The 26,629-nt window shown below is 34.0% G+C and overlaps 1 protein-coding gene across 1 annotated transcript in view; it reads left to right on the forward strand.

Annotated features, from left to right (window-relative positions):
* The first annotated feature begins 7,095 nt into the window (after window positions 1-7,095).
* LOC145678375 (limbic system-associated membrane protein-like) overlaps window positions 7,096-26,629 on the forward strand; it is a 558,076-nt gene continuing 538,542 nt past the window's right edge. Inside the window, exon 1 of the mRNA XM_081748449.1 lies at window positions 7,096-8,342. Within this exon, the coding sequence (XP_081604575.1) occupies window positions 8,198-8,342 (145 nt within the window). The 5' untranslated portion in view covers window positions 7,096-8,197. The remainder of the gene's footprint in view (window positions 8,343-26,629) is intronic.

The raw sequence follows: 26,629 nt of genomic DNA on the forward strand, positions 1-26,629 counted from the left end.
GCTAATTACATGTCACAAAACTCCCGTAAGAAATGCAAGGGGGAATTTTTCGTTGCGTTAAATTTTGCCAAATTCAAAAGCACGAATGATCTCTTTTAGTGCAATCGTTAGTGCATCGTTAGTGTTTCTTAGTGTACCAACCTTAACATTAGTGCTTCATTAGTGTAGGAACTACAAGTGAAAAACCCTTTGAGCCTAGCGTGAACTTGGCCCCCCACTTAGAGCATTAACGAAAAGATTAGTGCCATTCGATAGTATATCGTTAGTGCTTCGAGAAAATAGTAATAGTTTCGTTAGTGCTTTATTATTAGTGTTTGATATAGCCAATTGAAAGTCACGAAACTCCCATAAGAAATGCATGGGGAATTTTTCATTGCGTTAAATTACCGCCAAATTCAAAAGCACTAATGACTTCTTGTAGTGCAATACTTAGTGCATCGTTAGTGCTTATTAGTGCACCAATCCTAACAATAGTGCTTTATTAGTGTAGGAACTACAAGTAAAAAAACCTTTTGGGCCTAGCGTGAACTTGGGCTCCAGTTTGAGCACTAATGAAAATATTATTACAATTCGATAGTGCATCGTTAGTGCTTATGAAAAATAGTAATAGTTTCGTTAGTGCTTCACTATTAGTGTAGATATATCCAATTATAAATCACAAAACTCCCCTAAGAAATGCATGGGGTATTTTTCATTGTGTTAAATTCCCGAACGTAATAGTAACCATTACACTAATATATGGTTATTAGTGCTTTTAAATTTCGTGGAAGAATTTTACAAAATGGAAAATGCTACGTGTCTAAATTTAGCCCCGCACGCATCTCAAATACTAAAAAAAACGTTTGACATTGTTAGTGCATCGTTAGTACCCATTAGTACACTAAACTCTAACGTTAGTGCTTTGATTCAACTCTATATTAGTGAATATTATTTGCAAGACTAAATTGAAATTTTTCTAATTCTACAATTATTGTCCTACAAAGGTGAGATAAACGTCAACAGTTAGTGCATCCTTATTGCTTCCCGAAACACGAAGCATTAGTGTTAGCGCAATTATAGTTTAAGAGTTATATGTGAATAACTTACTCTGTTTTTAATTTAATTTTAGCGAATTTTACAATAATTGTCCCACAAAGGTTGAATAAACGTCAAAGATTAGTATATCGTTAGTCCTCCGAAAGACACTAAGCATTAATGTTACTGCTATCATAGTTTAGGGGTTAAAAGTGAATAACTCGGGGGGGGGGTCTACTTTAGATCTTTAAATTTTGTACAATTTTACGCTAAATTGTCTGACAGAAATTGAGCAAACCAGCGTTTAGTCCTCTGCTGAATAAGCACTAATGCTAGTGTTATCATAATTTAAGTGTTATTAACTAATAGCACGCATGAGCCTAAATTCAAATTTGTCGAAATTTATAATAATTGTCAATCAAAAGGTAGGATAATCGCTAAAGGATCGTGCGTTTTTAGTCCTTCAAAAATAGTAAGCATTGACGATAGTGCTATCATAGTTTAGGAGTTATCAGTGAATAACTCGGACGGAACTCAATTAAAATTTATCTAATTTTACAATAATTGTGTAAAAATTGAAAAACCTGAAGTTAGCCCCGCTCGAGTTATTTGGTAAAACTCCTAAACTGTGACGGCACTGACGTTAAGTGATTAGTGTTTCATGAAGCACTAACAGTCACTAATCTTCGGTGGTTATCTTATCTTTGTGGGACAATTAGTGTGAAGTTCGAAAATTTAAATTCAATCCTATCCGGACTATTCATGAAAGCACTAACGACAATGCTTAATGTTTTATAGAGCTCTAGCAATGCAGCAAGAGCTTGTGTTTGTCCCACTTTTGTGTTACAATTAGTGTAAAACTGTTTAAGTTGAAAAACCTAAAGTTAGACCGGGTTGAGTTTTCATTAATAAGTCCAAAAATATGATAGCACTAACGTTAGTACTTATTATTTTTTGAAGCGTTTAGGTTGCACTATCCTTTAGCGTTTGTCCTACCTTTGTGAGAAAATTAGTGTTTTTCGACACTTTTAAATTCAGTTTTGTTCGAGTTATTCATTAATAATTCCCAAACTACGATTTCACTAACGTTAGAGCTTTTTGGAGTATTAACGCTGTACTAACCTTTGACGTTTATTCCACCTTTGTGAGACAATTATTGTAAACTTCGATTAATTTAAATTTAGTCCGGAATGTGTTATCTATATATATAAAAGAGAACGCACAAAATCCTTTGTCCGCTCATCACGCTAATACGGGTGAACCGATTTCTTTCATTTTTGGGGGGTTGTTAGGATTTGGACCCTAGATGGTTTTTATCATATCACTTTAATTTTCAATTAGCAGTGTCTTGAGATAATTGACCAATCAGGTGTCAATACGTACAAAAAATCCTTTGTCCGCTCATCACGCTAATACGGCTGAACCGATTTCTTTCATTTTTGGGGGGTTGTTAGGATGTGGACCCTAGATGGTTTTTATCATATCACTTTAATTTTCAATTACCAGTGTCTTGAGATAATTGACCATTCAGGTGTCCATACGTACAAATCCTTTGTTATTAGTTCATCATAGGTATAAAAATAAACGTATTTATATGCAACCCGCATGACCCTGTGACTCGGCGGGTTAACATAACTGACAGGCGCTATAAATCACTTGAAAGCGAAAAAGTAAAAATTATCTAAGTAACAAAGTTTATTGCGTTCCGGGATGACCGCAGCGAAGCGGGGCGGGTTGGGGTGACCGCAGCGAAGCGGGGCGGGTTAACATAAATGACAGGCGATATAATGTTAACATTAGTGCAATCTTCTATGGTTTTTATCATATCACTTGAAAGCGAAAAAGTAAAAATTATCTAAGTAACAAAGTTTATTGCGTTCCGGGGTGACCGCAGCGAAGCGGGGTGAACGCTGCTAGTTCACTTATAACTCCTAAACTATGATAGCAATCAGTGTTTAATAGGGCTCTATTAATGCACTACCCACTGGTGTTAGTCCCACTTTTGTGGCACAATTACTAAAAAAATGTGTAAAAGTTGAAAAATCTAAAATTAGCCCCGAACGAGTTATTCATTAATAACTTCTAAAGTATGATAGTACTATCGTTAGTGTTTAGTGCACTAATGTGAAATTACTTAGCACTAAACATGTAAATAGTTTTACTAGCACTTGATCGTGCGGGGCTAAATTTAGACACTTAGCATTTTTAATTTTGTAAACTTCCCACATATTTAAAAGCACTAATAACCACATATAGTGTAATGGTTATAGTGTAGTGCAGTGTTAGTACCTGTTATTGCAGACTCCAAACATTAGTGTATCAACAGTATGGACGGTAGAAAATAAAACTTAGGGGAAGCTAACTATACGCTAGTCAATAAAAGCATTCACGATGAGAAGCATTAATGTTCCGTCTTGGTGCACTAGCAACCAATAACGAAACACTAACGATGCCGCTAGAAGAGACCACTACTGCATTTGAATTTCGTGAGAATTTGACCTAATGAAAAAATCGCCATGCTTTTCTTATGGGAGTTTCGTGACTTATAATTGCCTATATCTACACTAATAGTGAAGCACTAACGAAACTATTAGTATTTTCCATAAGCACTAACGATGCACTATCGAATTGTAATAATATTTTCGTTAGTGCTCAAACTGGAGGCCAAGTTTACGCTAGGCTCAAAGAGTTTTTCACTTGTAGTTCCTACACTAATGAAGCACTAACGTTAGAGTTGGTGCACTAAGAAGTACTAACGATGCACTAAGTATTGCACTACAAGAATTCATTAATGCTTTTGTATTCGGCGGTAATTCGACGCAATGAAAAATTCCCCATGCATTTCTTATGGGAGTTTCGTGACTTATAATTGGCTATATCTACACTAATAGTGAAGCACTAACAAAACTTTTAGTATTTTCTAGAAGCACTAACGATGCACTAACAAACAGCACTATTTCTTTCCTTATTGCTTGAAGTGGGGGGGGGCAGCGTGTACCATTGTTTTGGCTCTAGAGCCTACACTAATGAAGCACTAACGTCACGGGTTGGTGCACTAGGGAGCACTAACGATACACTAACGAATGGCACTAGTTATTTCGTTAGTGCTTGAAGTGGGGGCAGCGTGAAGTTAGCCCCCCCAAAGGTTTTTTGCTTGTAGCTCCTACACTAACTAAGCACTAACGTTAGGGGTTGGTGCACTAAGAAGCACTAACGATACACTAACGATTGACACTAATTTTATCGTTAGTGCTCAAAGTGGGGGGGCCAAGTTCACGGACGTATTTACTACTACAATCTCTAGTGCATTACCTACCGAAATTTTAATTACCTCATTATTTGCATTGTTTTGTTCGTCTTTGGACAAACTTCAGCGTACGTATCTTATGAACAAGGAAGCTAGAATTACAAGGAAAATCAAGATGTATCGCCGTAAGACCATTGCAATATGATAGTTCAGAAGATCGGCCAACAGGGTATACAGTGGTGCTATATCTACCACAGTCCCGACCTAGGGCAATCAGATTATTATATGTTTGGGAGACTGAAGTGCCGCGTGGAAAGCAGTTTTAAGATGACAAGCTCATTGCATGTGTAAAAACGTGGTGTCGTGATCTCAAGACCTTACGAAGAGAATTAGTGGCATGTAAACTAAGACCTTTGCAGTACAGTCAAGCAAGCAGATAATTGAGAAATTTTCAAAAGGGCCAACAGACCAATGTTTTATACATACACGTGTATAAGATTTCATTTCCGTACTGCTTACCATTACCTTGGTAAAGTGGATTGTGGGTTACTTTTCGACCAAGATTTGTATAATATACTTTTCATATATAAGTATTACAAAACCTCAGAGGTTTGGGTTCAACAAGTCTTCTTTGCTCATGAAGGTTGGTGCTCCATACATCATTACTAAAGTTAGAAGGGCCTTGCGTCCATGGAGGCCGTAGAAGTACTGCTTCCTCTGACTAAACAGAATAATGCGTTAAAATAAATAATGAAATATTAATTTAAGAACAATGATGAATATTGAGAATAATACATTACAGACACATAAAACATCTCCTAATTAAAAACCCACGCTACGACGCTCGAATTTAGATCAGCAAAATAAGTCTTCAGAAACTTTATGTGAGATAGACCAATGGTTTTCAACCTGGAAAGAGTGAAGAGCAGCAAGAGAGACCCAAGCTACTGATATAAATAAACTTTGAAATTTTGAATAAAGGATCATTGATAATAACAAGCTACAACACCTTTGGCAATTTTCACAGACGCTACGTGTTTGAGATTTTCTCTTTCCTATTCCTATTGAAGATTTCTAAGCGATTAAAAACTTTCTTCTTTCTTTCTTACCTCAACTATAGATTGGTGGGCAACATGGGAATTTTAAAACTTTTCTCTCGCTTGGGAAAGCTATTTTATACTTTGATAACGTCTCTTCTTCGTAAGTGCATCTAGATATTCTATCTTTGGTCTTTCTCTTCCTGGTTTCCCTTCTGCCTTTCCTTCTATCATCACGAAATTAAAAGCTTAATAAATGTAAATATAAACTAATGATTATATGGTTATTATTAAATTAACATAATTACTTTTCTTCTTCTTCTTCTTCTTCTTAATAATAATAATAATAATAATAATAATAATAATAATAATAATAATAATAATAATAATAATAATAATAATAATAATAATAATAATAATAATAGGATTTGAGAATTCAATATAGCATCTGAAATCGCAGACGAGATCAGACAAACTGCACGGATAACCAACGAGCTGGGAGGAAGGATGAGGGATGTGAAGGTTTACGAACGGTTTCGCCAGATAAACAAGGTTAGGAATCAGTGCGCTGGACAGTCATCTAACACGAATCCCATACAAAAGTCTGATGTCTAACTGTGCAGTAGGACGACGTTCTTGAGAACCTGTTTTCTGCGTCAAGATTGCAGAACTCATTCATTCCATGAGCAAGATTGTTAAATCTTTGAAGATAGCAAGAAATGGGAAACTATAAATTTGAATATGCATACATTGCATTTATATTTGGTAGTTTCTGCTAAATAAACGATGATATATATGAATATCAGGATGAGTACTTAGGAAAACCTTATCTGCACTTTTAAGATGAGTTGAGTAATAATAAGAAAACTCACTTCTGATACATAATATACCTGTTTCGACCCGTTTCAAGTCGAGTGGGCTTTATGGTTGATAAACACTTTGTGCATGAGTTTTCTCGGGCCCTTTGGTTTCCTCCCACTTTCTTCAATCCACTATTTCCTTCATTACGACCATCATCGTCTTTCCCTAGGCTTGAATCACATACGTGGGACGTTAAAGTAAAAAAGAAATATAGGCAAATTATACGAATTTTTATTTATTGATGAAGACAATCTGAACTTTATAATATAGAGAAGATGTGACTTTAAGTTTACGACGACAGAATTGAAAGAAACCTAAATGCTGTTTATTTGGTTAATGCATTCAACTTATGACGAGAAGAAAAGATTCGGGAAGTAAGTTGGATGCTCTCGGTTAAAGAAGGCGCATTAACGATGATTTCTATTCTTTTTTTCCTAATCCATTACAGTAATAGAGAAAGCTGAGGTTTCCAATCTAACGTACTCTAAAATTGAGAATCTCTCTTATTTGATGAAGCAGTGATATCACATAAATATGTGTATTAAATTAAGTAAAAGATTTATATACACCATTTTCGGAGACATTCAGTTCTTTTCCTGGAAAATTCCAGGAAACCGACAATTATTGTGCGACTACGTTTTCACCGCCATAGAGCGTAGAGAGGGACAAAGGAAGAGAGATATAGCATTGTAAATTTCTTTTGTTCTTCCTGTGGAGGAATCTTCTCTGACAGGCAAAGAAGCAGAGAAAAAACAGCAGAAAAGAAAGGAACATATAAGTCTTATATAATAAGAATTTATAGTAAATTGGGAAAGCTAGAAATGATTAATCTGACATGTGGCGGGTTCGTGCCGACCAGCAGTTGACGATGGGGTATTGATTAGGGGCGACTCTCTGTGATAGCTCACGCTGTGTGAGAGCGAAAGAGCTGGGTGGGCTTTCAGTTGTTCGCGAAACGGGAGCGAGGTAACACGTGGCGGAAAGATTTCCCGCCGGCGCCCGAGAGTTTGAAATCTATACCTCTTTTCCCCACCACTCACCTCTCTATCTCTAGTGGAAACTTTTTTAGTCATAGAGAAAAACTTGAAAAAAATACATATATGTTTATAATGTCCTCCGTGTCAGTTTTCTCAACCGAATTTCTGAGGATGTACTCAGTGGGAACATTTTTCCTTCCGAATATCTGAAAGGAAAAAATATAACTGTCCTCTCAGTAAAGAAAGAAAACTTTATTAGCACGTGAACATTTTTTGCTTATGAAAATATAACAAGGATATTTTTATTTTTAAAAAAAGTAAAAGTAATATAAATCTGAATTTGGAAGTAAAATAATGACAGAAAATATTAGTGTTTTGTGCATAGTTTAACTGTGTTTATTCAACACCAAGATTTTTTGATAACGCACCGAAATGTGAAAAAATCTTTAGAAGACATTTTCCCCTAGTGATTTAGGAAAAGTGATTTGTTTCTGTTAACAACTAAAAGTAGAGATCATATTAATTTACTTTATTAATATTAAATGTTAACTTTCTGTGAAGTGAAATAAATTCCCTCTGGAACTTGTATTAACATTTTAGTGTGTGTTTATGTCAGTAAAATAAAACGTTAAATATTTTTATCGTACAGTTTGTGTAGTATAAAGAAACATCAGTGATTAGATAGAGGTTATTTAATGTGTTAGTGATATTTGTTCATTCGTGAAGCAGAAATAAACATTGAAAATAGTGCATAGTTTTCATTTCTGCTATAAGGAGTCGGATACTTGTATTTTAGTGGAATCTTTTAGCGATTATTTCCTGTTTCTTTCTTGATCAAGTATACGAACGAGTGCAATAGGAATAAGTGTTAACGTAGTTATTGTTTTGTTTCCTGTGCGTTTTTACATAGAAATGGATCACTTAATTTTCACTACAAAAAGTGGTGACGCATATCCTGAATTGAGGATTACACCTGGTTAATGACTCTGTTCCTTTCTCTCAGTTTCGCGTAGAAATCATAAACTAATGACCAAATTCCAAACTGCGGACTTCTTCTTTTAATGTATCTTACTTCTCAGCTTCTTCTCTCTCGGGACCCAGCAGTCCGATCTAGAATGGCACGATGGTTGGTCTCACGCATGGTATCCTGTGTAGGTGTCGCTCTTGTGTTACATCTCGTTCTTATAGCTGTGGTCGCTAATGAAGGTAAGCAAACCAGTTTCATTGATACAGTTGAAAAACTCTATTCATGATCAGTAAAAATTAACAAAGACATTCTCAAAATATAATGAAGTTATAAACGATTAAGAGTGAAACGAATTTTTCCTTCGCTATGAAGAAAGCGTTCGAAAAATGTATGAACGTATGGAAATTCGAAGGCGTTTTTTGAATACATTAGTGGGCGTTGCCACATATAGAGCTACTTGGTAATTGCTAACAACTGCAGGGTATTTTTCTACCTGCTAATCGAGGTATCAAAATGTTACAATTTCAAGTGGCGTTTTCTTACTTATAATAGAAATTAGATCAGATGATAGAAAAAAATTGAAAATTTTGTGGTAACACTTCCGCCAAAGAAATAACATAGGTGTAATAACACGCTATGTACGGTTTTCTAATCATTATTTAAATTTTCAAAATGTTTGGACATACAATGCGAATTTATTTCTTTTAACAAAACAATACTAAGAAATGACAATTAAATACTTTGAGTAAGGAAAAATAAGTTTTTATTATACCAAATGTCTTCTTATTCTTTCTGGAACTCTTTTGTGAGTTCGCTGCCTCTATTTTCCAAACTCAACCGACTAGTATCTTTTGAAAAGAAACAATAAAAGACATACTTGCAAATAGATGAAACATAAGTAGTTCAAACTGACAAACTTACAAGCTATCTACGAGTTCTAAAAAAAATGTATTCTGTTCACATATTCTGATTCAGCCTAATGTAGCGTGGAAGATGCTTAGTCTTCAGTAAGGGACTGCGATACAGCGATTTTTGTCTTTATACAAATTCGTCAAGCAACAAACAGATTGCATCAAAGATCAATAAAATGTTTGGGGGAATGCGGCGAAGCGTTAAAAGCAGACATACGAGAGTCGTATATATATATATATATATATATATATATATATATGTCTTCTGCTTATTACTTGAAACATTGTTAAACATACTAACGTAGGAATAAAGACAGCACTCTGAGGTTATATTTGTAGATACTCATAACTTGGATTTCTAGTGAAGAACCCTACTTATTAGCCTACAATCTAGAACTATGAGGAGTAAATATACATATCTAAAGAAATGCCAATCTTTTATTATTATTATTTGTTCAAAGAAATCGAATATCTTACTATTTATTACTTATTACAATTACAAATCCTAACAAATATTGTTGCATCTTGATTCGTGATTTTACATAAACAGAAGTTATATTTTGTACTGTATGAAACTTTCAATATGTTTTTAAAAAATCAGTATCAATTTATTTCAAGTGCTTGTAAAATATATTGTTTAAGTGAGCTCTTAACACGGATAAACGTAAGTCAATTGCACTCCTCACAGTCAATCAAAACTTGATTGATGGAACTTTGTCTGATCAATTACTAGAGCTGGCACTTTCGATGAGTTCTCTTGATCCATTAAGCGAACTGAAAGCTTGAAGTTTGTTAGGAATAAACACACAATGGTCTCCGTTTTCTTTGTGTTATAAAGCGAACAACTTTATGAAAAACGGGTTATGTTGATCTAATTTATAAAACCATTATAAATTACTACAATCTTAATCAATCTATATAGTGTTCACACCAAGCAGCGGAGTTGTACCATAAACACATTATGATTTTTATATGTGATATATCTTTTTTATATATACATGCAGATCCAAGTTAATTCTAAAAAGTTTTTAATGCAAATATATCTATTTATAAATTAGATATTCGAATATATAAAATTTAACGCATTTTTAATCGTGGGGCTTGAAATGTACTTTCATGAATTTGCTGTTTCACTTCAAAGTATTGTATTTCTTTCATAATTAATCACAGTTGAAATGAAGTAAGATGTTTAATTTAATGCATCATACTTACTCTGTAGAGTAGTTTAAAATTTTAAATCTAAGTAATCAATGATAACAAAACTAATGAAAGGAAGTAGGAAAACAAGTGGCTAAATATACATTTTCAACTAATATATGTGTCACTTTTAGGAGTAACTGTGTCGTTGTCAAACAAAATAACAATAAACACTATTTGCTGCTTAGCAGTGAATTTTATTGTAAATACATAAATAAATAAATAATCTATTCTAAAATAAAATCTATCAATTTTTCAGATTGGCAATGAGCTATATAAATTTTAACACCATAGTTTTTTTTTAATTTTTTCGAAAATTACATATAAAAAATTAACCGTACTGTCTAATTTCGTCTTGCTAGCATAATAATCATAGAAGTTAAATTAGTGTATAGTTTCATATCAGTTTCATTCTAATGGCTGGTGTACAGCATCAATTTCTGACCTTACAAATTATATTTTTCTCGAAAACTATGCAGGAGGGTTTACACTCATCTATATCATTTTCTTTGAGTCAATGAGGCCACTCTACTGGTATATGTTTGACCTTCGTACAATTTCTCCCCGCCAAACTTTAACAATATTTAGAATCAATTTTCCATACATACTGCAATATATGACTTTACAACATAATTATTCCATTATTTTTACAAAACAAGTAAATTAAAATGTGCGAAGAATATAGACCCTAACAATATGTAATGATCCTGTTTTAGTATAGGACATCCATGATTCAGTATGATCGGAAAGCGGCGAAACACCGTTCCGGGAAATATTTGTCTTAGATACAAAGCCTTCCGGTAAATATACCTATTTTTAAAGCTAAATCACTATTAGATGCTACGGAAACAGAAATTTTAAATGCATTGTAAGTTATTTTTTTTGTTTTAAAGTTTGTGTAAAATAATAGTAGCGTTTTTTTTACAAGATAAACTTTTTCCTACTAAAGTATTTAGCAAGTATTAATAAAAAGGATGTTTCGTAAATGCGTTTTAAGATATTTTTCAGCATATTTAATCATTTCTTCTACTAGTATATAAGTTAAACTGACAGGATCCAGTTATGTGAAATATTTAAAGTTAATTTAAATATCTATGAATAATGAGTTCTACCGTTATTTATAAAATAATTAAAAAGTCATCCAACTATTTTCAATTCTAAGAAAGAGATCCTTTGCTAATTATCTGGAGGCTTCATTGAATTTATACATTCTTCAAGTTGCTAACAATTGCTAATAATTCTCATGTTAGACCGTAAGACTTGGTTTTATATAAATGCTGGATAGAGCGTTAATAATACAGTAAAACAACAAATTATGCAAGATAATCTTGATTATTGATAATCTTAACTATCTTTTAACTTGGAGAAAACGAATGATAGCTGTTAATTTGAATTTAAATACTGTAATGCAAGGATGCAAATAAACACTCACCGACTCACCCGGGACGAGTACATAATATAGTACCGAAGGTAAGTGAATTATTTCTATTGCGGGGTGTGGGCCAGTAACTTTTTTCTTGGGCTAGTAAAATCTTATTGCTTAGTTGCATCCTGGTGTAATGTTACTTCTACAACTTTAAGCCTCTCTTTATATTTAAAAATTTCATATATATATACCATGTATTCCGTGCTGGTGTTATATAGAACTGAAGTAAGTTATTCGTATTTATACTTATGTTTAAGATACATTGTTTATGAGACTAAATGCCCTGATCAATATCCGAATATTCAATATCTTCTTTACCTCCGCCTACAGGAAATTATAAGAGGAGAAGCGTATTATCTTTGCAGTGTTGTGCCGGACAAAGCGGAAATTCAGTTAATTAGGTGCTCTCTACTTACGCTAGCCACTTTGGTTTATATTTGCAATGAATCGAAGATTATTTCCCAGCAAAATGGATAAATAGTAACCGCTCACACGTGAATCTTTCATAATAGTATTTACATAAGCACATACGCTCTTATAGAAGTAATAGAATAATGAATAAATACTTCTTTCTCTTTAAAGAAAGTAAGGACTTATTGGTATGGTAGCAAAGTGACAGCGGTCTCATCTCAGGGCCAACTGATTGTACGCGAATCTTAATAGCATCATTTAAAAATTGACGTTTATAGTTGAACTTGACGTGCGTTTGTTTCCTTACTCTCTCACTTGTCTTTAGTTTCATAGTGTAATGATCCCTTTCCTCACCTACACAGAGTGAAAGAGAGAAAGAAAGAGAAAGAGAAAAGAAAATATTAATCTGCAGGACATCACACTTGAGATTCCACGTTTTACTACCTCTCGTCGTTCAGAATTGAAAATCAGTTTGTGGTTGTAAAATGGTTTGGGAAACGAAACTATTTTCAGATATTAAGGATACATAAAGATACATTATTATATAATTCTATGTTGTTATTTCGACGTTTCTTTACATCGAGTAACAGCAAAAACGGCTGAACCAATCATCACCTAAATTCGCAAGCTTAAATTGACCACTTTATCAATGTCCTAGCTGCGCTGAGCTACCAGTTACCCACGAGACCACCGAAGTTGAGGAGCTCCGGATCTAGTGAGTGCTCGTATGGGTGAGCGTTGAGAGAAACGAGATGGTGTTCATAGTGCGATATTTGCTTAGCTTCATGAGGATAATTGAAACAAGTAGCGGATTTGGTCAAGAAACATATTCGTAGCAAAAATGGCGATGAGAGTGGCGATGTGGTGAATAGAAAATTTGTACTCCAAATTGTCGGCTGATTGGTTTAAACATGTCGAGCTTTCTTGTAAAGGGGCTTAATTTAGCTTATAGTCACTAAGACGGTGATTTGTTGTGCTGAAAATATAATGTATGAACAGCTTTGGGAAAACTAATTTTTGAGGAATGGGCTGACTATTTTGCATAATCACTCTCTTTTATAAGATGGGTGAATGTGTTGATGAAAAGAGAAACGATTTAACTAGGTTTCTATTTTGAAAGAAACTTATTTAAAAGCAACTTAAGGGAAAGCATGACGGAAATTCACTAATATTATTCCAAAAACAGTGTTATCGATTTTTCTACACTTACCGAGAGCAAGAAAAGGATTCAGCTAGTTTCAAGTTTGAACGCACTCATTTCGGGTCGACTTTAAGCATTTGGTTTGTTACTCTTTGATTACTTAGCTCAATTATTTATTTTAAATGCCACTAAATAGTAATTATAATAGACAGCAACAACAACAAGAAACAATATGTCTAACATGTTATTAAATCCAACAGACCTCAGGACTAAATAAAATAATAATGTAAAACGAACAACTGTTGCTCATAGCAATGGTAGAAAAAAAGTGCCCACGTTTAGATAAATTTTTAATTGCGCTTTCCACATTAATTTGAGAACAGTGAATTCAATGGAACTATTTTTTAACCATATGCTTCTATGTAGTCATGAGAAAAGTGACCTCAAAGTTTGGATATTTATATCTCAGCTTTGAGATCGTTTTTCTCATGACTTTTGCATTGGACAACATTGTGTCCGTTTTCTTGGTACTCCCGTTCCCTCTCACATTCTCATTCCACCAATTATTCCATCATCATTCACTTGCCTTAATCGTCCTTCTTCCTAAAAATAACAGGAATAACGTGGGACGTTAAACTGAAAGGTTTCATTATTCATTTTTCCTCGTGACTCCAGAGATAGAAATGTTTAATGAAAGAAAATAGTGTTTTATTGATTCAGGGTTCTTAGACTAGTATGAAAAGCACAATAAGAAATTTATCAAAGCATAGACTCTTTCCACAATCAGCGTAAGCGGTAGTTATTTACTTATTATTTTCATCTTTCAACTTTTCACAAATCTTTTAAATAATATACAAAATTATTTTTTATTTAAATTATTTGGCCATTTAGAGCTTAAATACATATGCTAACACATTTCAACAAAAGTCGTTCCTCACAAAGAAAAGGATTCAAGTACTTTACTTAAATCTATTATCTTGACACTTGCATAACAGAGCTTTGGAAAATAAACGGGTTCAAATGGTAAGTAATTGTAAACATCCAATCACCCAATCTTCAAGCTTATTGCACTAACCAACAAATTTAATGGATATGAAGACTAGATAGAGACGAAACACTTTTCGGAGATGGTTGTTTGAAAAAAAAATTAAAAAGGGAACTAAGGCTAAGAGAAACAAGATGGAAACACTTGAAACACTAATTATAAAAAGAATTTATGATGGGTTTCTATTTTATATTGCGTCTTAAGTTTCTGCTTTGAAGGATGATATGGAGAATGGGAAGTAGAGGCGAGTGCTAATGAAATAATTGGTGGAACAGCGAATTGAGGGGAAATAGGAATGCCTTAAAGAGATCTATTCAATAACTGTATTTTCTTTCAGTGAAAACTTCGAAGGAACCTTTGTGCATATATTGTTACAGTTGCTTATAAGGTCACTGCTTTTACTTTTATCTGCAAAGATATATTGGTGTCTTATATAATAACGTAAGGACTGCTGGTAGACAAAATAAAGTCTCAGCATTAAAAGCAAATAAAATATCATTGGGCATAAATCTCTTGTCTGTGCATATTCAAGTATCGATTTCCAAGTGCTATACATCAAGTGGAGGGTTACTTCTCAAATCCAATAAAAAGAAAGTCCGTTCGTCAGTAAATTACCCTTACTCACTCTTTCAAAGAAATAGTGAAAAACTGCGATCTACTTTAACTAAAAATGAACTTATTTTTTTGATAGTATAACTTACAAATAAGGCTCATGGATTTAGTTGTATGATGTGATCAGTTGTATATCAATTCCTGTGACCGTCACAAATTGCTTTACAGGCCAGAGTACGCTACTGCTTAATTCAATTATTCCCACAGGGGCCGCGGTGGCTCAGTGGTAGAGCGTTCACCTCTGGTGCTTGGGGTCTCGGGTTCGATCCCAGCCAAGTGAACTTTGTGGTGGACAAACACCGTGTGCGTGGGTTTTCTCGGGGTTCTCCCGTTTCCTCCCACTTTCTTCATTCCACCATTTCATTCATTTCTCATAATCACCGTCTCCTTTAGCCTAACCGGCATAACCGTGGGACGTAAAGCTCAAAGATTTCATTTTTTTTCAATTATTCCCACAACTGCCTCGCGATAGTGATTGAACATCGAAAACATTACCTCACAAGAAATTGAACTCCGAACTACATGAATGAAAGATACACTCACTAACCATAAGACTGTAAGAGAGCGCAAACGTGTTGTCGTCATCGCAAATAATGTTTTGATTGCGGTTCATCAGTACGCTACCCAAAAAGGTAAAAAGCAATAAAAACTAAAAGTGTGAGGAATCTATTGCAAAATTCCGAACTTTAAAATATATCCGGCTCGTTGAATAAAGCTATCGCACAAGCATCACTCAGATACATGTGGACAAACAAATTCACAACCTCCAGAGCTTAATTTTTTCAGTTCGTATGCAGTCATGATGGCATTTGTAATTACACAGAAATATCAGTACATGACTGTTTTCACTGCTGTGGTTCATAGAATGTGAAATGTTTTGTTACATAAGTAGGAAAGTATTCAATCCAAACATCTAAAGAAATAATTTTGTACTCTATACAGCATGAAGAGTAAATACTAAAATTAGACTTAAAAGACAAGATAAATCAAATTCCTTACTTGTCTGATCAATTACAGGTCTGTAATCCTTATTACATAGGTGCCTGTTACGCGGAATAATATTATTTAAGAAAGTGTTTATTTCTTTGTTATTAAATGAAGCAAATAATAAAGAAAATATTATTTACTGTATATTACCCTTATATAACGTGTAACCGCAAATTAAGTCCCATCTTCAGTTTCATAGATTCAATTTTTCTTTATGGGTCATTGTAGTGTTTGAAATAGTGTAACTATTGTATGAAACCTTGGATCCGCTACACCATCCTTCAGATTTGAACTCCCTATAATTAAGTCACTTTTATTTTCATTATTATGCTTTGCAATTGCAATAATTAAACAAATACACTATTATTAGGGATAACTGAGAGGAAATTTTTATTTTTATCTGAATGTTGTATTGAAACTATAGACCACGGTGTAGACTGTAGATTCTGACATATATGTTAGTATTAGCACTGGATGCTTATATATATATATATATATATATATATATATATATATATATATATATTCAATTACTCAATATATGTTATTGTTGATAAGTAGCTAACTTTGGCAAATAGAACAAGTTAACATGAAATAGCAAAATAAAACCATCAATTAAAATAATTCGTGATTTTCTTTTAAAACAAAATGTTCTCATTTATTTACAATTTATTGGTAAAGTGCGGCGAATAAGATCATACAAATACCTTTAATGTTATAGTTAAGTTATAGTATAACTCACTTAAAAATACATATATCAAGTGGCATGTACTGCGTTTGGCTTTTCACTGTTGTAAACTCAGTATGTTTTTATGAAGTTTGGTTTCATTGTGTTTAGTGCACTCATTCCATAATTTGTGAAATTATTCGTATAAATAAGCACGAACTAAACTTTTATGTATTGAATTACACATAATGTCCTCTTCATCATTAACATTGTAGGAGATGACAAGTAGCGGACTATTTTCTTGCACGGCATATGTGCTACATGTAGCCGATATACCGAAGAGTTAAGCGTCCGATGCGAATTGTGCTTCTGGAAGCCAAAGTTCTTCTATCTTTCTCTGGTGAAAAGACACCCTTTTTATTGATCAAGATAGTTGAGAAAATATTATTTCGGCATTCTCAAGATGGGCTGACAAGCAGGGGTTAAAAAAGATATTTGAAAGAGTTGATATTGAATGCAAGTTGTTTATTTGTTTTTTAAGTTTTCACCAGCAAGTCTGTATTAGACATGGATCTTCAGTTTAAGATGGAATCCGAACTACAGTAATATGTTGAAATTTTAATGCTTTAAAACTGGGATTCGAACTCGGAATCAACAATGATTTCAGGGAGTAGCTCAAAGAGGTATTTTTCCCTAGAGTCACAAAATTCCTCCCCGGATTATATATGCTATCGTCCTTAATGTAGATTCACAGTATTTTTGTATTACTACTTTTCATCCCTAGTATATTGATATTTCTCCCGGAGAAATCGTATGAAATCATCCTGCCCAGAACTACGTGCACCAAAAGCGCACACAATAACTTTGGGCATAAAAGTGAAATATTTCATTTTCATTTTACTTTTAATATGAAATTTTATATTCACAATATTTCAATCTAATAGTTCTATAAAAAATTAAAAAAGTAGTTAATTTTTATTACGTATAGCTAAAATAAATATCCCTCGACGGACTTTGGAAGCAACGAACATAATTTGGAGAAGTCGATTCTGTCTGAAAGTCCTGATTTTAAATTAAAACTGTTCAATGTACTGTATTATAGTGTAGCATAGTTACAATGTATTCTGTGTTTTACATTGTCAGACTCAATACTGTACTTGATTAAACGTCCGTTACTGCATTTTTCCTCTGTCTTTCGTAATGTAATTGTGAATATCAATCATTACAGATATAATGTAAATTACGGACAATCAATAACACCCGACCATTATTGCTCTCTTTTATTCCGTTAAAACGAGTATACTGTCCATTAAAATTAAAATGCGTTATCAATTATATGATAAATTGGAGTTTAGAATCCATCTCAGCACCAAGGCTATATGCGACATGGACCTACATGTTAGAACCATGTAAGCTCCACCAAGAATCGCATATCTGTCTTCCACAGCGAAGACACACACACTAACCATATAGCCTCTAGCGATCTCTAAAAACTTTCGATTAGAAACCTGAACAGCTAAACTAATCTGTGATAATTTTGAAACGATTTCCATGGTACAATAACTTAGCTTTTTTATTCTAAACATCATAACGTTGTTAGTTTAAGTCAAACATATTGAACTATCAACGTCGTGAAATTTCGATAACGAGCACATATTAAGCGTACGGATCACAAGAAGAAAAACATATCGTTAGGCGTTATATACACGTGTGAACACAATGTGTGTACAACATACCCTATATACAGATATATATATATATATATATATATATATATATATATATATATATATATATATATATATATATATATATATATATATATATATATAGTAGATAGATAGATAGATATAAACATTGTGATACATACCTCTGCTAAAAATTTCGATTTTGGAAGTTTCGTAATATGAAAGCATTCATTTAAAAAAAAACTTATTTTATTGAGAAAATAGTTAAATAGTTACACCTCATGGTATCAGGATTGGGAATATAAATTGGATTTCTAGGATTTTGGCATCTGTGGCCATGTTAGCCTGTCACGTACTAGGGATGACATCCCTCGAAGTCCGAGGTAACGGAAGAAAGAAAGGTTTGGGGGAAGAAGGAAACGGCATGGGACCTATACATTAGGTATTATCCTGACATTTGCCTAGTCAGGAAAACACAGGAAAACCTCACTCAGGATGGCTGGCCTGAAAAAGCTTTTACATTTTTTGACCGAGTATGTCTACCGGAAATCGAACCCCAGATTGTTCGCATTAAAGCTCATCACATGAAATAAGAACACATTTACCATATGAATGAACAAACACAATTAATAATAAGAAACACATAATGTACAAATACCTTGAAGGACGCTGTATTATTGCAACCAGTGGCGTAATGCCCATGGAAGCTGTGAGAACACAACATCCTCTGAATAAACAGAATAATATATTAAAATACATGCTGTGATAAAGATTTAAGAATAATAAAGACTATTAAGAATAGTGCCTTGAACATTCAGAATAATGCATTAAAACTAGCAACTTTCTATATGTAAAAAAAGAAAGAAAGAAAAACGTTACATTGCTGATTGCAATTTGTAACAAATAAATTAAGAAAAGGCTTATATTGCAAGCGAATTTGTTTCACAATCTGAAAGTGTGCTAGATTTCTAAACTATCCGAATCCAGTATTGAAACTCCTAGTGATACTATTAAATTTCAATAGAGAACTAAAGACACAGGTTCAATTGATATCAGAACAATTTCTTACTATTTCTTATTGCTTTTGCTCATGAGGATCAAAAATTGCAGTTAGAAGTTTAGATTTAAATTGGTTTTAATAGAGTTATGGGAGCAGGAATGGAAAACCAATTTTTGTACAACTTTGTGTGTTGTGGCGGCATTTACTGTAGGTTGGTTAAATATAACTAACAGGACATCGATGATGATTTTAATACAAATACGAAGCTCAAGCAAACTTCTTGGGAGATCGGGTCCCATTGGTCTCCCAGGATGAGCATCCAGGATGGAATTTTTAACAGCTGAACCCATATGAAAAGTTTCCCGTTATTTATTATAAATTTTATTCTCTGTTGGTAAACATTGAAAAAATTGGTTGTAGCTTTCTACTACTTTTTTTTCAATAGAGCAATAAAGGGAGAAAGGGAACTTATTCTTGTGACAAATAACGAATACCACAAAATCACTTCTTACAATATCTTACCCTTTTCGTTCTGATAGTTTCATCTGATGGACGTATGCAATCGTTCTAAAAAAAAACTTCCCGTGCTTGTATACATAGTTTAGCTGTTTTAGGACTAATCTAAAGCTGAGAGACTAGCATCTACAGCGTTTAGCTATACTCAAAACACATGTTTTGAGACCGGTTATCAGACAAATAGGGAACCAGTTTTCTGTCTCAACGAAGATATAGCTAGTAGAATTGGTAGAGTGCAAAACTCAGAAGGTATGGAATAGATAGAGTGTAAATTGATCATGAATATAGAAATTATACTCAACAATATAATTTACAAAGTATGCAGAAAATAGGTAAGAAGGCAAACAAGGGATTGTGTGAGGAGAAGAATTACAAAGATCACCTATTACTTGCCGGGTTACAACGTCGCTCTATCTGCTCTAGAAAGCACTATGATGATGTGACGAATTGCCCCTCAAACCATAAACCACGACAAAGAGACCAATGTGAAGATGTTGCAATTCCAGTTCTTGATCTCGGAACATTAGAGTCGTTTGACCAACTACCATCGAAGATGAATCAGAGATGAATAATCTCTTGAACTCTGTGATTAGTATTTAAGACACAATTTTGTGGATGTCAAGTGGCATGATGTAGATCGCTCCTCCCAGCGGGTATCCTTTCTTGACAAAGTACCAGGCCATGCCGACAGTGGGGAAAATTTGGAATGGGATTAAGAAAGTGATAACTTAAAGAAAAGTGGTTGTTATTATTTTAACGGCACATGGATAGGAAAGGAAATTTTCTGCATTCTTTATTTCAATTGAGTCATATAATCTTTTGTAATGTAAATTCTCCGATAAATGGAATGGCTTATTAACTGATGAGGCATTGAAGCTTCTTCCTTCTCTCCCGGCGGGAGCTCATGTGGTTCGGGTTCCACGTTAATCAGTAGGCCCACGTCTCATATAGCCTCGCTGCTGAACGGGACGTTAAACTCAAAATCAACTCAACTCTTCCTTCTCTGTTTGAGGAGATGCCTTACCGTGTTGCTGGTTCGATAACCGATGCCAATCGGTTTCTTCACGATCACATAGTTAGAAAATGTAGAAAATCACTAAGTTATTTGTTGTATTGAAGTTTTGCATTACTCGAAATGAAAAACATGAATTGACATGTTTCAGAGACGAACTGTTGAAAGAAGTTGCACAAACTACCAAAAAATGGAGGAAATTACACACTGCAAAAGCTTCATATATACTAAGTATAATACAATAAATATAATTTTAATGTCTATAATGTGCGTGACGCACCGGTCACGTAGGAAGTACGTACTTCTTTTTTATAAATTCTGTAAAGACTTTGGACAAATAGAGAAAAAGGTGAAAGTAGATTATTGACAAACATATCGTACGCTTGTTATTGAAATTGCGCATAATAATGCATCATGCATGATGAATAAATCTAACCTGAGAAAACTGCTTGACTGAGACTATATAATTAAGTTTTCATTTGTTGATTTTCTCATCGCATATAGCCTTCCTTTTTCATTTATTTCCTTTTTGGTGTTTGCTATTCTAAAAGTTATTTATACCTTTGTTTGAATACTTCCCTCTAAAATTCATTTAAAATATTGAAACAAAGAATTGGTGTAATTAAATTGTGTGTAACATTTGAATCATAGTTTAACTACTTAAAAGCAAAAATAAGTAAATAGATGTACGTATGTTACCAAGTAAATAGGTACATACCAGCAGGTGTACAGCTCATATGTGCAGTCTCCTTTATAAGAAATAATTAAAAATAAAATAAAACTGTCACTCACCACTTTTTAAATAGCATATTCTTGCAATCAGTGTTGACTTCAGATTTCCGTCATGGAAACTTTGAATGCATAAGGATGGAGGTAAAATAGTATTATGATTATAGCTGCTGGAAACCCATATTGAGTATGAACGGAGATATGGCTCCAGGTAGAAACGTGGAGAAGTTTTCAGCTCAGGAAGAATTTTCCTGGGCAATCCCTTTAAGTCACCACTGGCCTAATTGAAGATACAGAGTTTAGTGTATAGGTTTCAAATAAAAACCTCACAAGTAAACCTTACGTTTGGGTGAATCGAGTTGCTGACGGAGACACATATGAGAAAGTAGTACTAAATGTGGTCAGTATTTCAGTGAAGTTATAGGTGCGAAGCTCCAGGGGTTTAGGAGATATAGCTACCAGAACATTACATGGAAGTACAGAATAGTCTCCATACAGTTGGAGGTAAAAGCTCTATGAGACCTCTTGTAACGACAAAAGATGAATAACAAATATATGGGTACATATTAGGACTAGGGGGAAGTCATATAGTAAGGGTATACCTGACGGCGGCCATCTTGAAATCCGCCATTTTGAATTAAGGTTAAGTTTTTAAAATAGGAATAGGGTCATGTGATACATGATTTAAGACTCGAATTTAATCAGAACAACAATGGTGACGTTAATTTTGATTTACGGGCAATTGGTAAAAAGTTATAGGGAAATTAAATATTGTTGCAGCATATGTATTAGTCCTTTACCTCACCTTGTAATTTTTTTGTTAATGATAATAATTAAATAAAAAGCAGGTGGATAAATATTAGGTCTATGGTAAGAGTTGCCTTGATGGCGGCCATGTTCAAATCCGCCATTTTGAATCAGACAAAAGTTTTAAACAAAACGCATAACAGTGACATCTTATTAATAGCAAATTTGCCATAAATCCAATGGTATAACCATTTTTGCTTTATCATTATTCAGCACAAAATTAAATGGGAATAGAGTAATGCAATAGATGACTTCGGGCTAGAAGTTAATCAAAAATAGAATGTTGGCGTTACAATGTTAGTTGTTTGATGCTGCACTTGCATGCCATTTCGTTGTTTTTCTTGTATCCTGTTCACATCTATTTCTCGTTCGCTATTTAAAACTCTGATTCAAAATGATGGATTTGAACATGGCCGCCATCAAGGCAACTCTTACCATAGACCTAATATTTATCCATCTGCTTTTTATTTAATTATTATCATTAACAAAAAAATTACAAGGTGAGGTAAAGGACTAATACATATGCTGCAACAATATTTAATTTCCCTATAACTTTTTACCAATTGCCCGTAAATCAAAATTAACGTCACCATTGTTGTTCTGATTAAATTCGAGTCTTAAATCATGTATCACATGACCCTATTCCTATTTTAAAAACTTAACCTTAATTCAAAATGGCGGATTTCAAGATGGCCGCCGTAAGATATACCCTTACTATATGACTTCTTCCTAGTCCTAATATGTACCCATATATTTGCTATTCACCTTTTGTCGTTACAAGAGGTCTTATAGAGCTTTTACCTCCAACTGTATGAAGACTATTCTGCACTTCCATGTGATGTTCTGGTAGCTGTATCTCCTAAACCCCTGGAGGTTCGCACCTATAACTTCACTGAAATACTGACCACATTTAGTACTACTTTCTCATATGTGTCTCCGTCAGCAACTCGATTCACCCAAACGTAAGGTTTACTTGTCAGTTACATGAGCGTAACTAGAGGCGTACAGATCTCTGACTCACTTTTATGGTGAACTCCTCTTTCGATTTCTATAACTGAAAATTGATATCCTTAAAGCTAATAATGATAAAAACCTTTTTATACCCTGCACAATAAAAATACGTAACCAAATAGGTATGCAAAATATATTTACTTTTAGGTTAGTGGTTTTACAACTGTATTGTAGTAGTCTATACATTTTACGTTAAAATGTTTTGCTATTTTTCACTATAAAAGTGAAAGTAATTCAGTTATTTTTGTCGTAAGAAAGTGCCGACTGAATACTTAAAATATCTCCCAAAAATCTTACTACAGTAGTTCGTTGCGATATTAAGGTAAGATATAAGAATGGCGTACATTGATATAATATAGATATGAATGTTATATATTTAATTTATTTAATGCTAAGAATGGTTTCTTGAAAAAAAAATGCTGGACTCCTTCACCCCTTGTGGACCCTTGGGCTAGTCTAGCTAGCCTGTAGTTAACGCCCCTGCTTAGTTAATCAATGGAAGAGTACATTTTGATAGATCTAATCGAAAGTATGGATTTGAATAGATTTCAAAAACCTGTGAGTGTCCAGGTGTTTTGAACAAGACTGTACAAGTAAAAGGCTGTTAAACTCCTAAACAACTCACTATCCATTAAGTCATAATTGACATCTCAGTTACATACTAACGGCGTTCATTATAAAACTTTTAATTCTTTCATGTATAAGTTAAGTCTCACCAAACTTAGACATACTATTTCCGTTAAATCATTTTAAATTATAATGACCAGCACAGAACTGTTTATATCTTTGTTTCTGGAGTGTACATGTACATTCTTTTCTTCCTTTATAATCTTCTTATAGAGAATTTAATGCTATTTATGGCAGGGAAAGGAAACGAGGGGAAAAGATCAATCGTGGAAAGCTTTTATTTAAAGAAAAGATAAGAGGGGAGTGCTAATGGTCTTATTTTTCTTTTTTGCATACAACTCTTTTATTAATTTAATTTAAGAGTTGAAAGCATACAATGAAAATTTTATGTTGAAACATGTTCTCAGAGGAAATATTAATGTTTGGTGCAGATCTCATTAAAGAACGAAAAAAGAAATCATGAAAAAGTCTGGAACAAAAAATCGCAAGAGAAAATTATTTAATTAAGATCTTTTTTCTTTTTCTTTCTTCCCCTTTTTGGAATAGAAAATCATGTAAATAGAGTGCGTTCGCCAATTTACTTTAATGTTAAAAAAAAAAAAAAAATATACTGTATAAAGAGTCATTTCCAACTTGATCCTTGTGACGTCAAAGCTTGCTGTTCTCATTCTCGAGCCACTCGAACAGAATCAGGAAGCAGAAGAGAAATACGGTGAGTTGATAAAAACAGTGGTGACAGGTACATAAAAGTGATGACAGAGCCAATGGCTTTGCAGATACACCGGAGATGGATCCATGATTACTCTTACACTGCCAACACTTATCTACTTCATTCTCTTGCGTTGTTTCCCTTCTTTGCTCTACTTGTTTATTTATCCCTTTCTTTGCTCTTCCTGTTTCCCTCAATGCCTTTTCTAAACGTAGAAGTGTACTACAACGTAATGTATCAGCTACTTTGAAATTCACTCATGTAGAGATTCAATGTTACATTAGCAATAGCAATAAACAAGTATTAACCTGAAGTTCCTAACTTTGAGCATGAACTACTTCTAACAAATTTATTTTTACATATGCTTATTTATGAACACAAACATTATAATTGTACTGTGTGGGTCAGGAACATCGACATTACGCAAAAACGATGAAAGGCGACTGGAAACTTTCAAAATGTGTGTGTGGAGAAGAATGGGGATAATTAGTTGGATCGAGCGGAAAACGGATGAGAGGGTGTTAGAAGTGATGGAGGAGAAAAAAAAAACAATTTTAGATATTACTAAGAAGAGGGAGGGAAACTGGTTGGGATATTGACTAGGAAGGAAATGTATAATGAGGGGGAGGAAGGGGGAGGAGGAGACTACAATTACTGGATTATATCAAAACAAAAGAAGATCGTACGTGAAGGCAGAGAAGTTAGCGGAAGACAGTGGAGCATCGAAGCTTCTCTGTTGATGCGAGTTACCTGCCAACAATGAAAGAATACCTATGGTAATAACTAGGGTTAGGATTTTATTGCACTATAAATGTGGGGAAAATGCAAAATAAAAAATGCAATTATGCACTAAAAATCTAAAAAAAATGCACTATAATTTTAAAAAAATGCTTTCACAGAGAATCATCCGTTACTATTTACTAGTGCATTACATATATATAAACAACAAAAAATATGAAGGTTGGTTTTTGAACTGGAATGCATGGCGGTTGTCTGCAAATAACGATTTGTACATTGAAAAGGTTCTTTCAGTTTCTACAGAAACCACCGTAGCATATTCGAAATAGACCATATCACTAATTCCTAGATCACTTTCTAATTTGGGCAGTACAAATTTTCTGCCTGAAAGAATGTCCACTATCGCACAAAACATGGTAACCTGAGTTTTTTTTCGATACATCTGTCATTTTTCTTGACAATACAAGTCCTACTTCCCCAGGAACACTTTCTAATGCACTTGCTGTATTTTTGATTGAGTCAATTGAAGTCAACTTTTCTCCAGATTTCTCTAAAGAAGTAATCACACCTGGTAGAAATCCAAAATTAGATTGAATGTGCACAAGCTTACCTTGAATTTCAGGATTGAGCAGTATCTCTTGTGCAGTTCGAATCGCGGAAATTTCGGAGGAGTCGAAAGAGTCTATCGTTTTCTTCACAGCTTCGAAGTTTTGACAATAGTATTCACAGGCTTCTAGCCACATTCTCCACCTGGTAAGAACGTGGCTAGGTGGTAGAGGGAGTTCAGGATGCTCCGACTTAAAAGCAGCTACACGTGGTCGGGCCTTGCTGAACACTTTCTTTACACTTCCTATGAGTTTATCAACATCAGGAAACTGCACAAGTATCTCTTCAGCCACTCTGTGGCAACCATGCGAGAGGCACGTAGTGTGAATCATTTTCGAATATAGCGCCTGAAGTGAGTTGGCTGATTTTACCATATACGGTGCAGAATCGGTTACAAAGAGCAGCACGTTTTCGTGAAGGACGCCATTAGGCCATAAGAGATGCATTGACTTATCAAATAACTTACTGATCGTGGAATAATTGACCTTTTCCAGAAATTCGCAATTCAAAAGAAATGTTTTACCCGGCCCACCCTCCAACAACATTTACTACATTTCGTCCCTCCGAATCACAAGTTTCATCCATGGACACCCATATTTTCTTTCCAGCCATTTCTTGTCTAATGCACTGCATTGTTTTTTCGTAAAGTTTGTTCACGTAATTCTTCTTTAATGTCGAAGAGTCAG

Source organism: Thermobia domestica, chromosome 2 (assembly GCF_964235325.1).
Source record: "Thermobia domestica chromosome 2, izTheDome1.hap1.1, whole genome shotgun sequence".
Taxonomy (NCBI): domain Eukaryota; kingdom Metazoa; phylum Arthropoda; class Insecta; order Zygentoma; family Lepismatidae; genus Thermobia; species Thermobia domestica.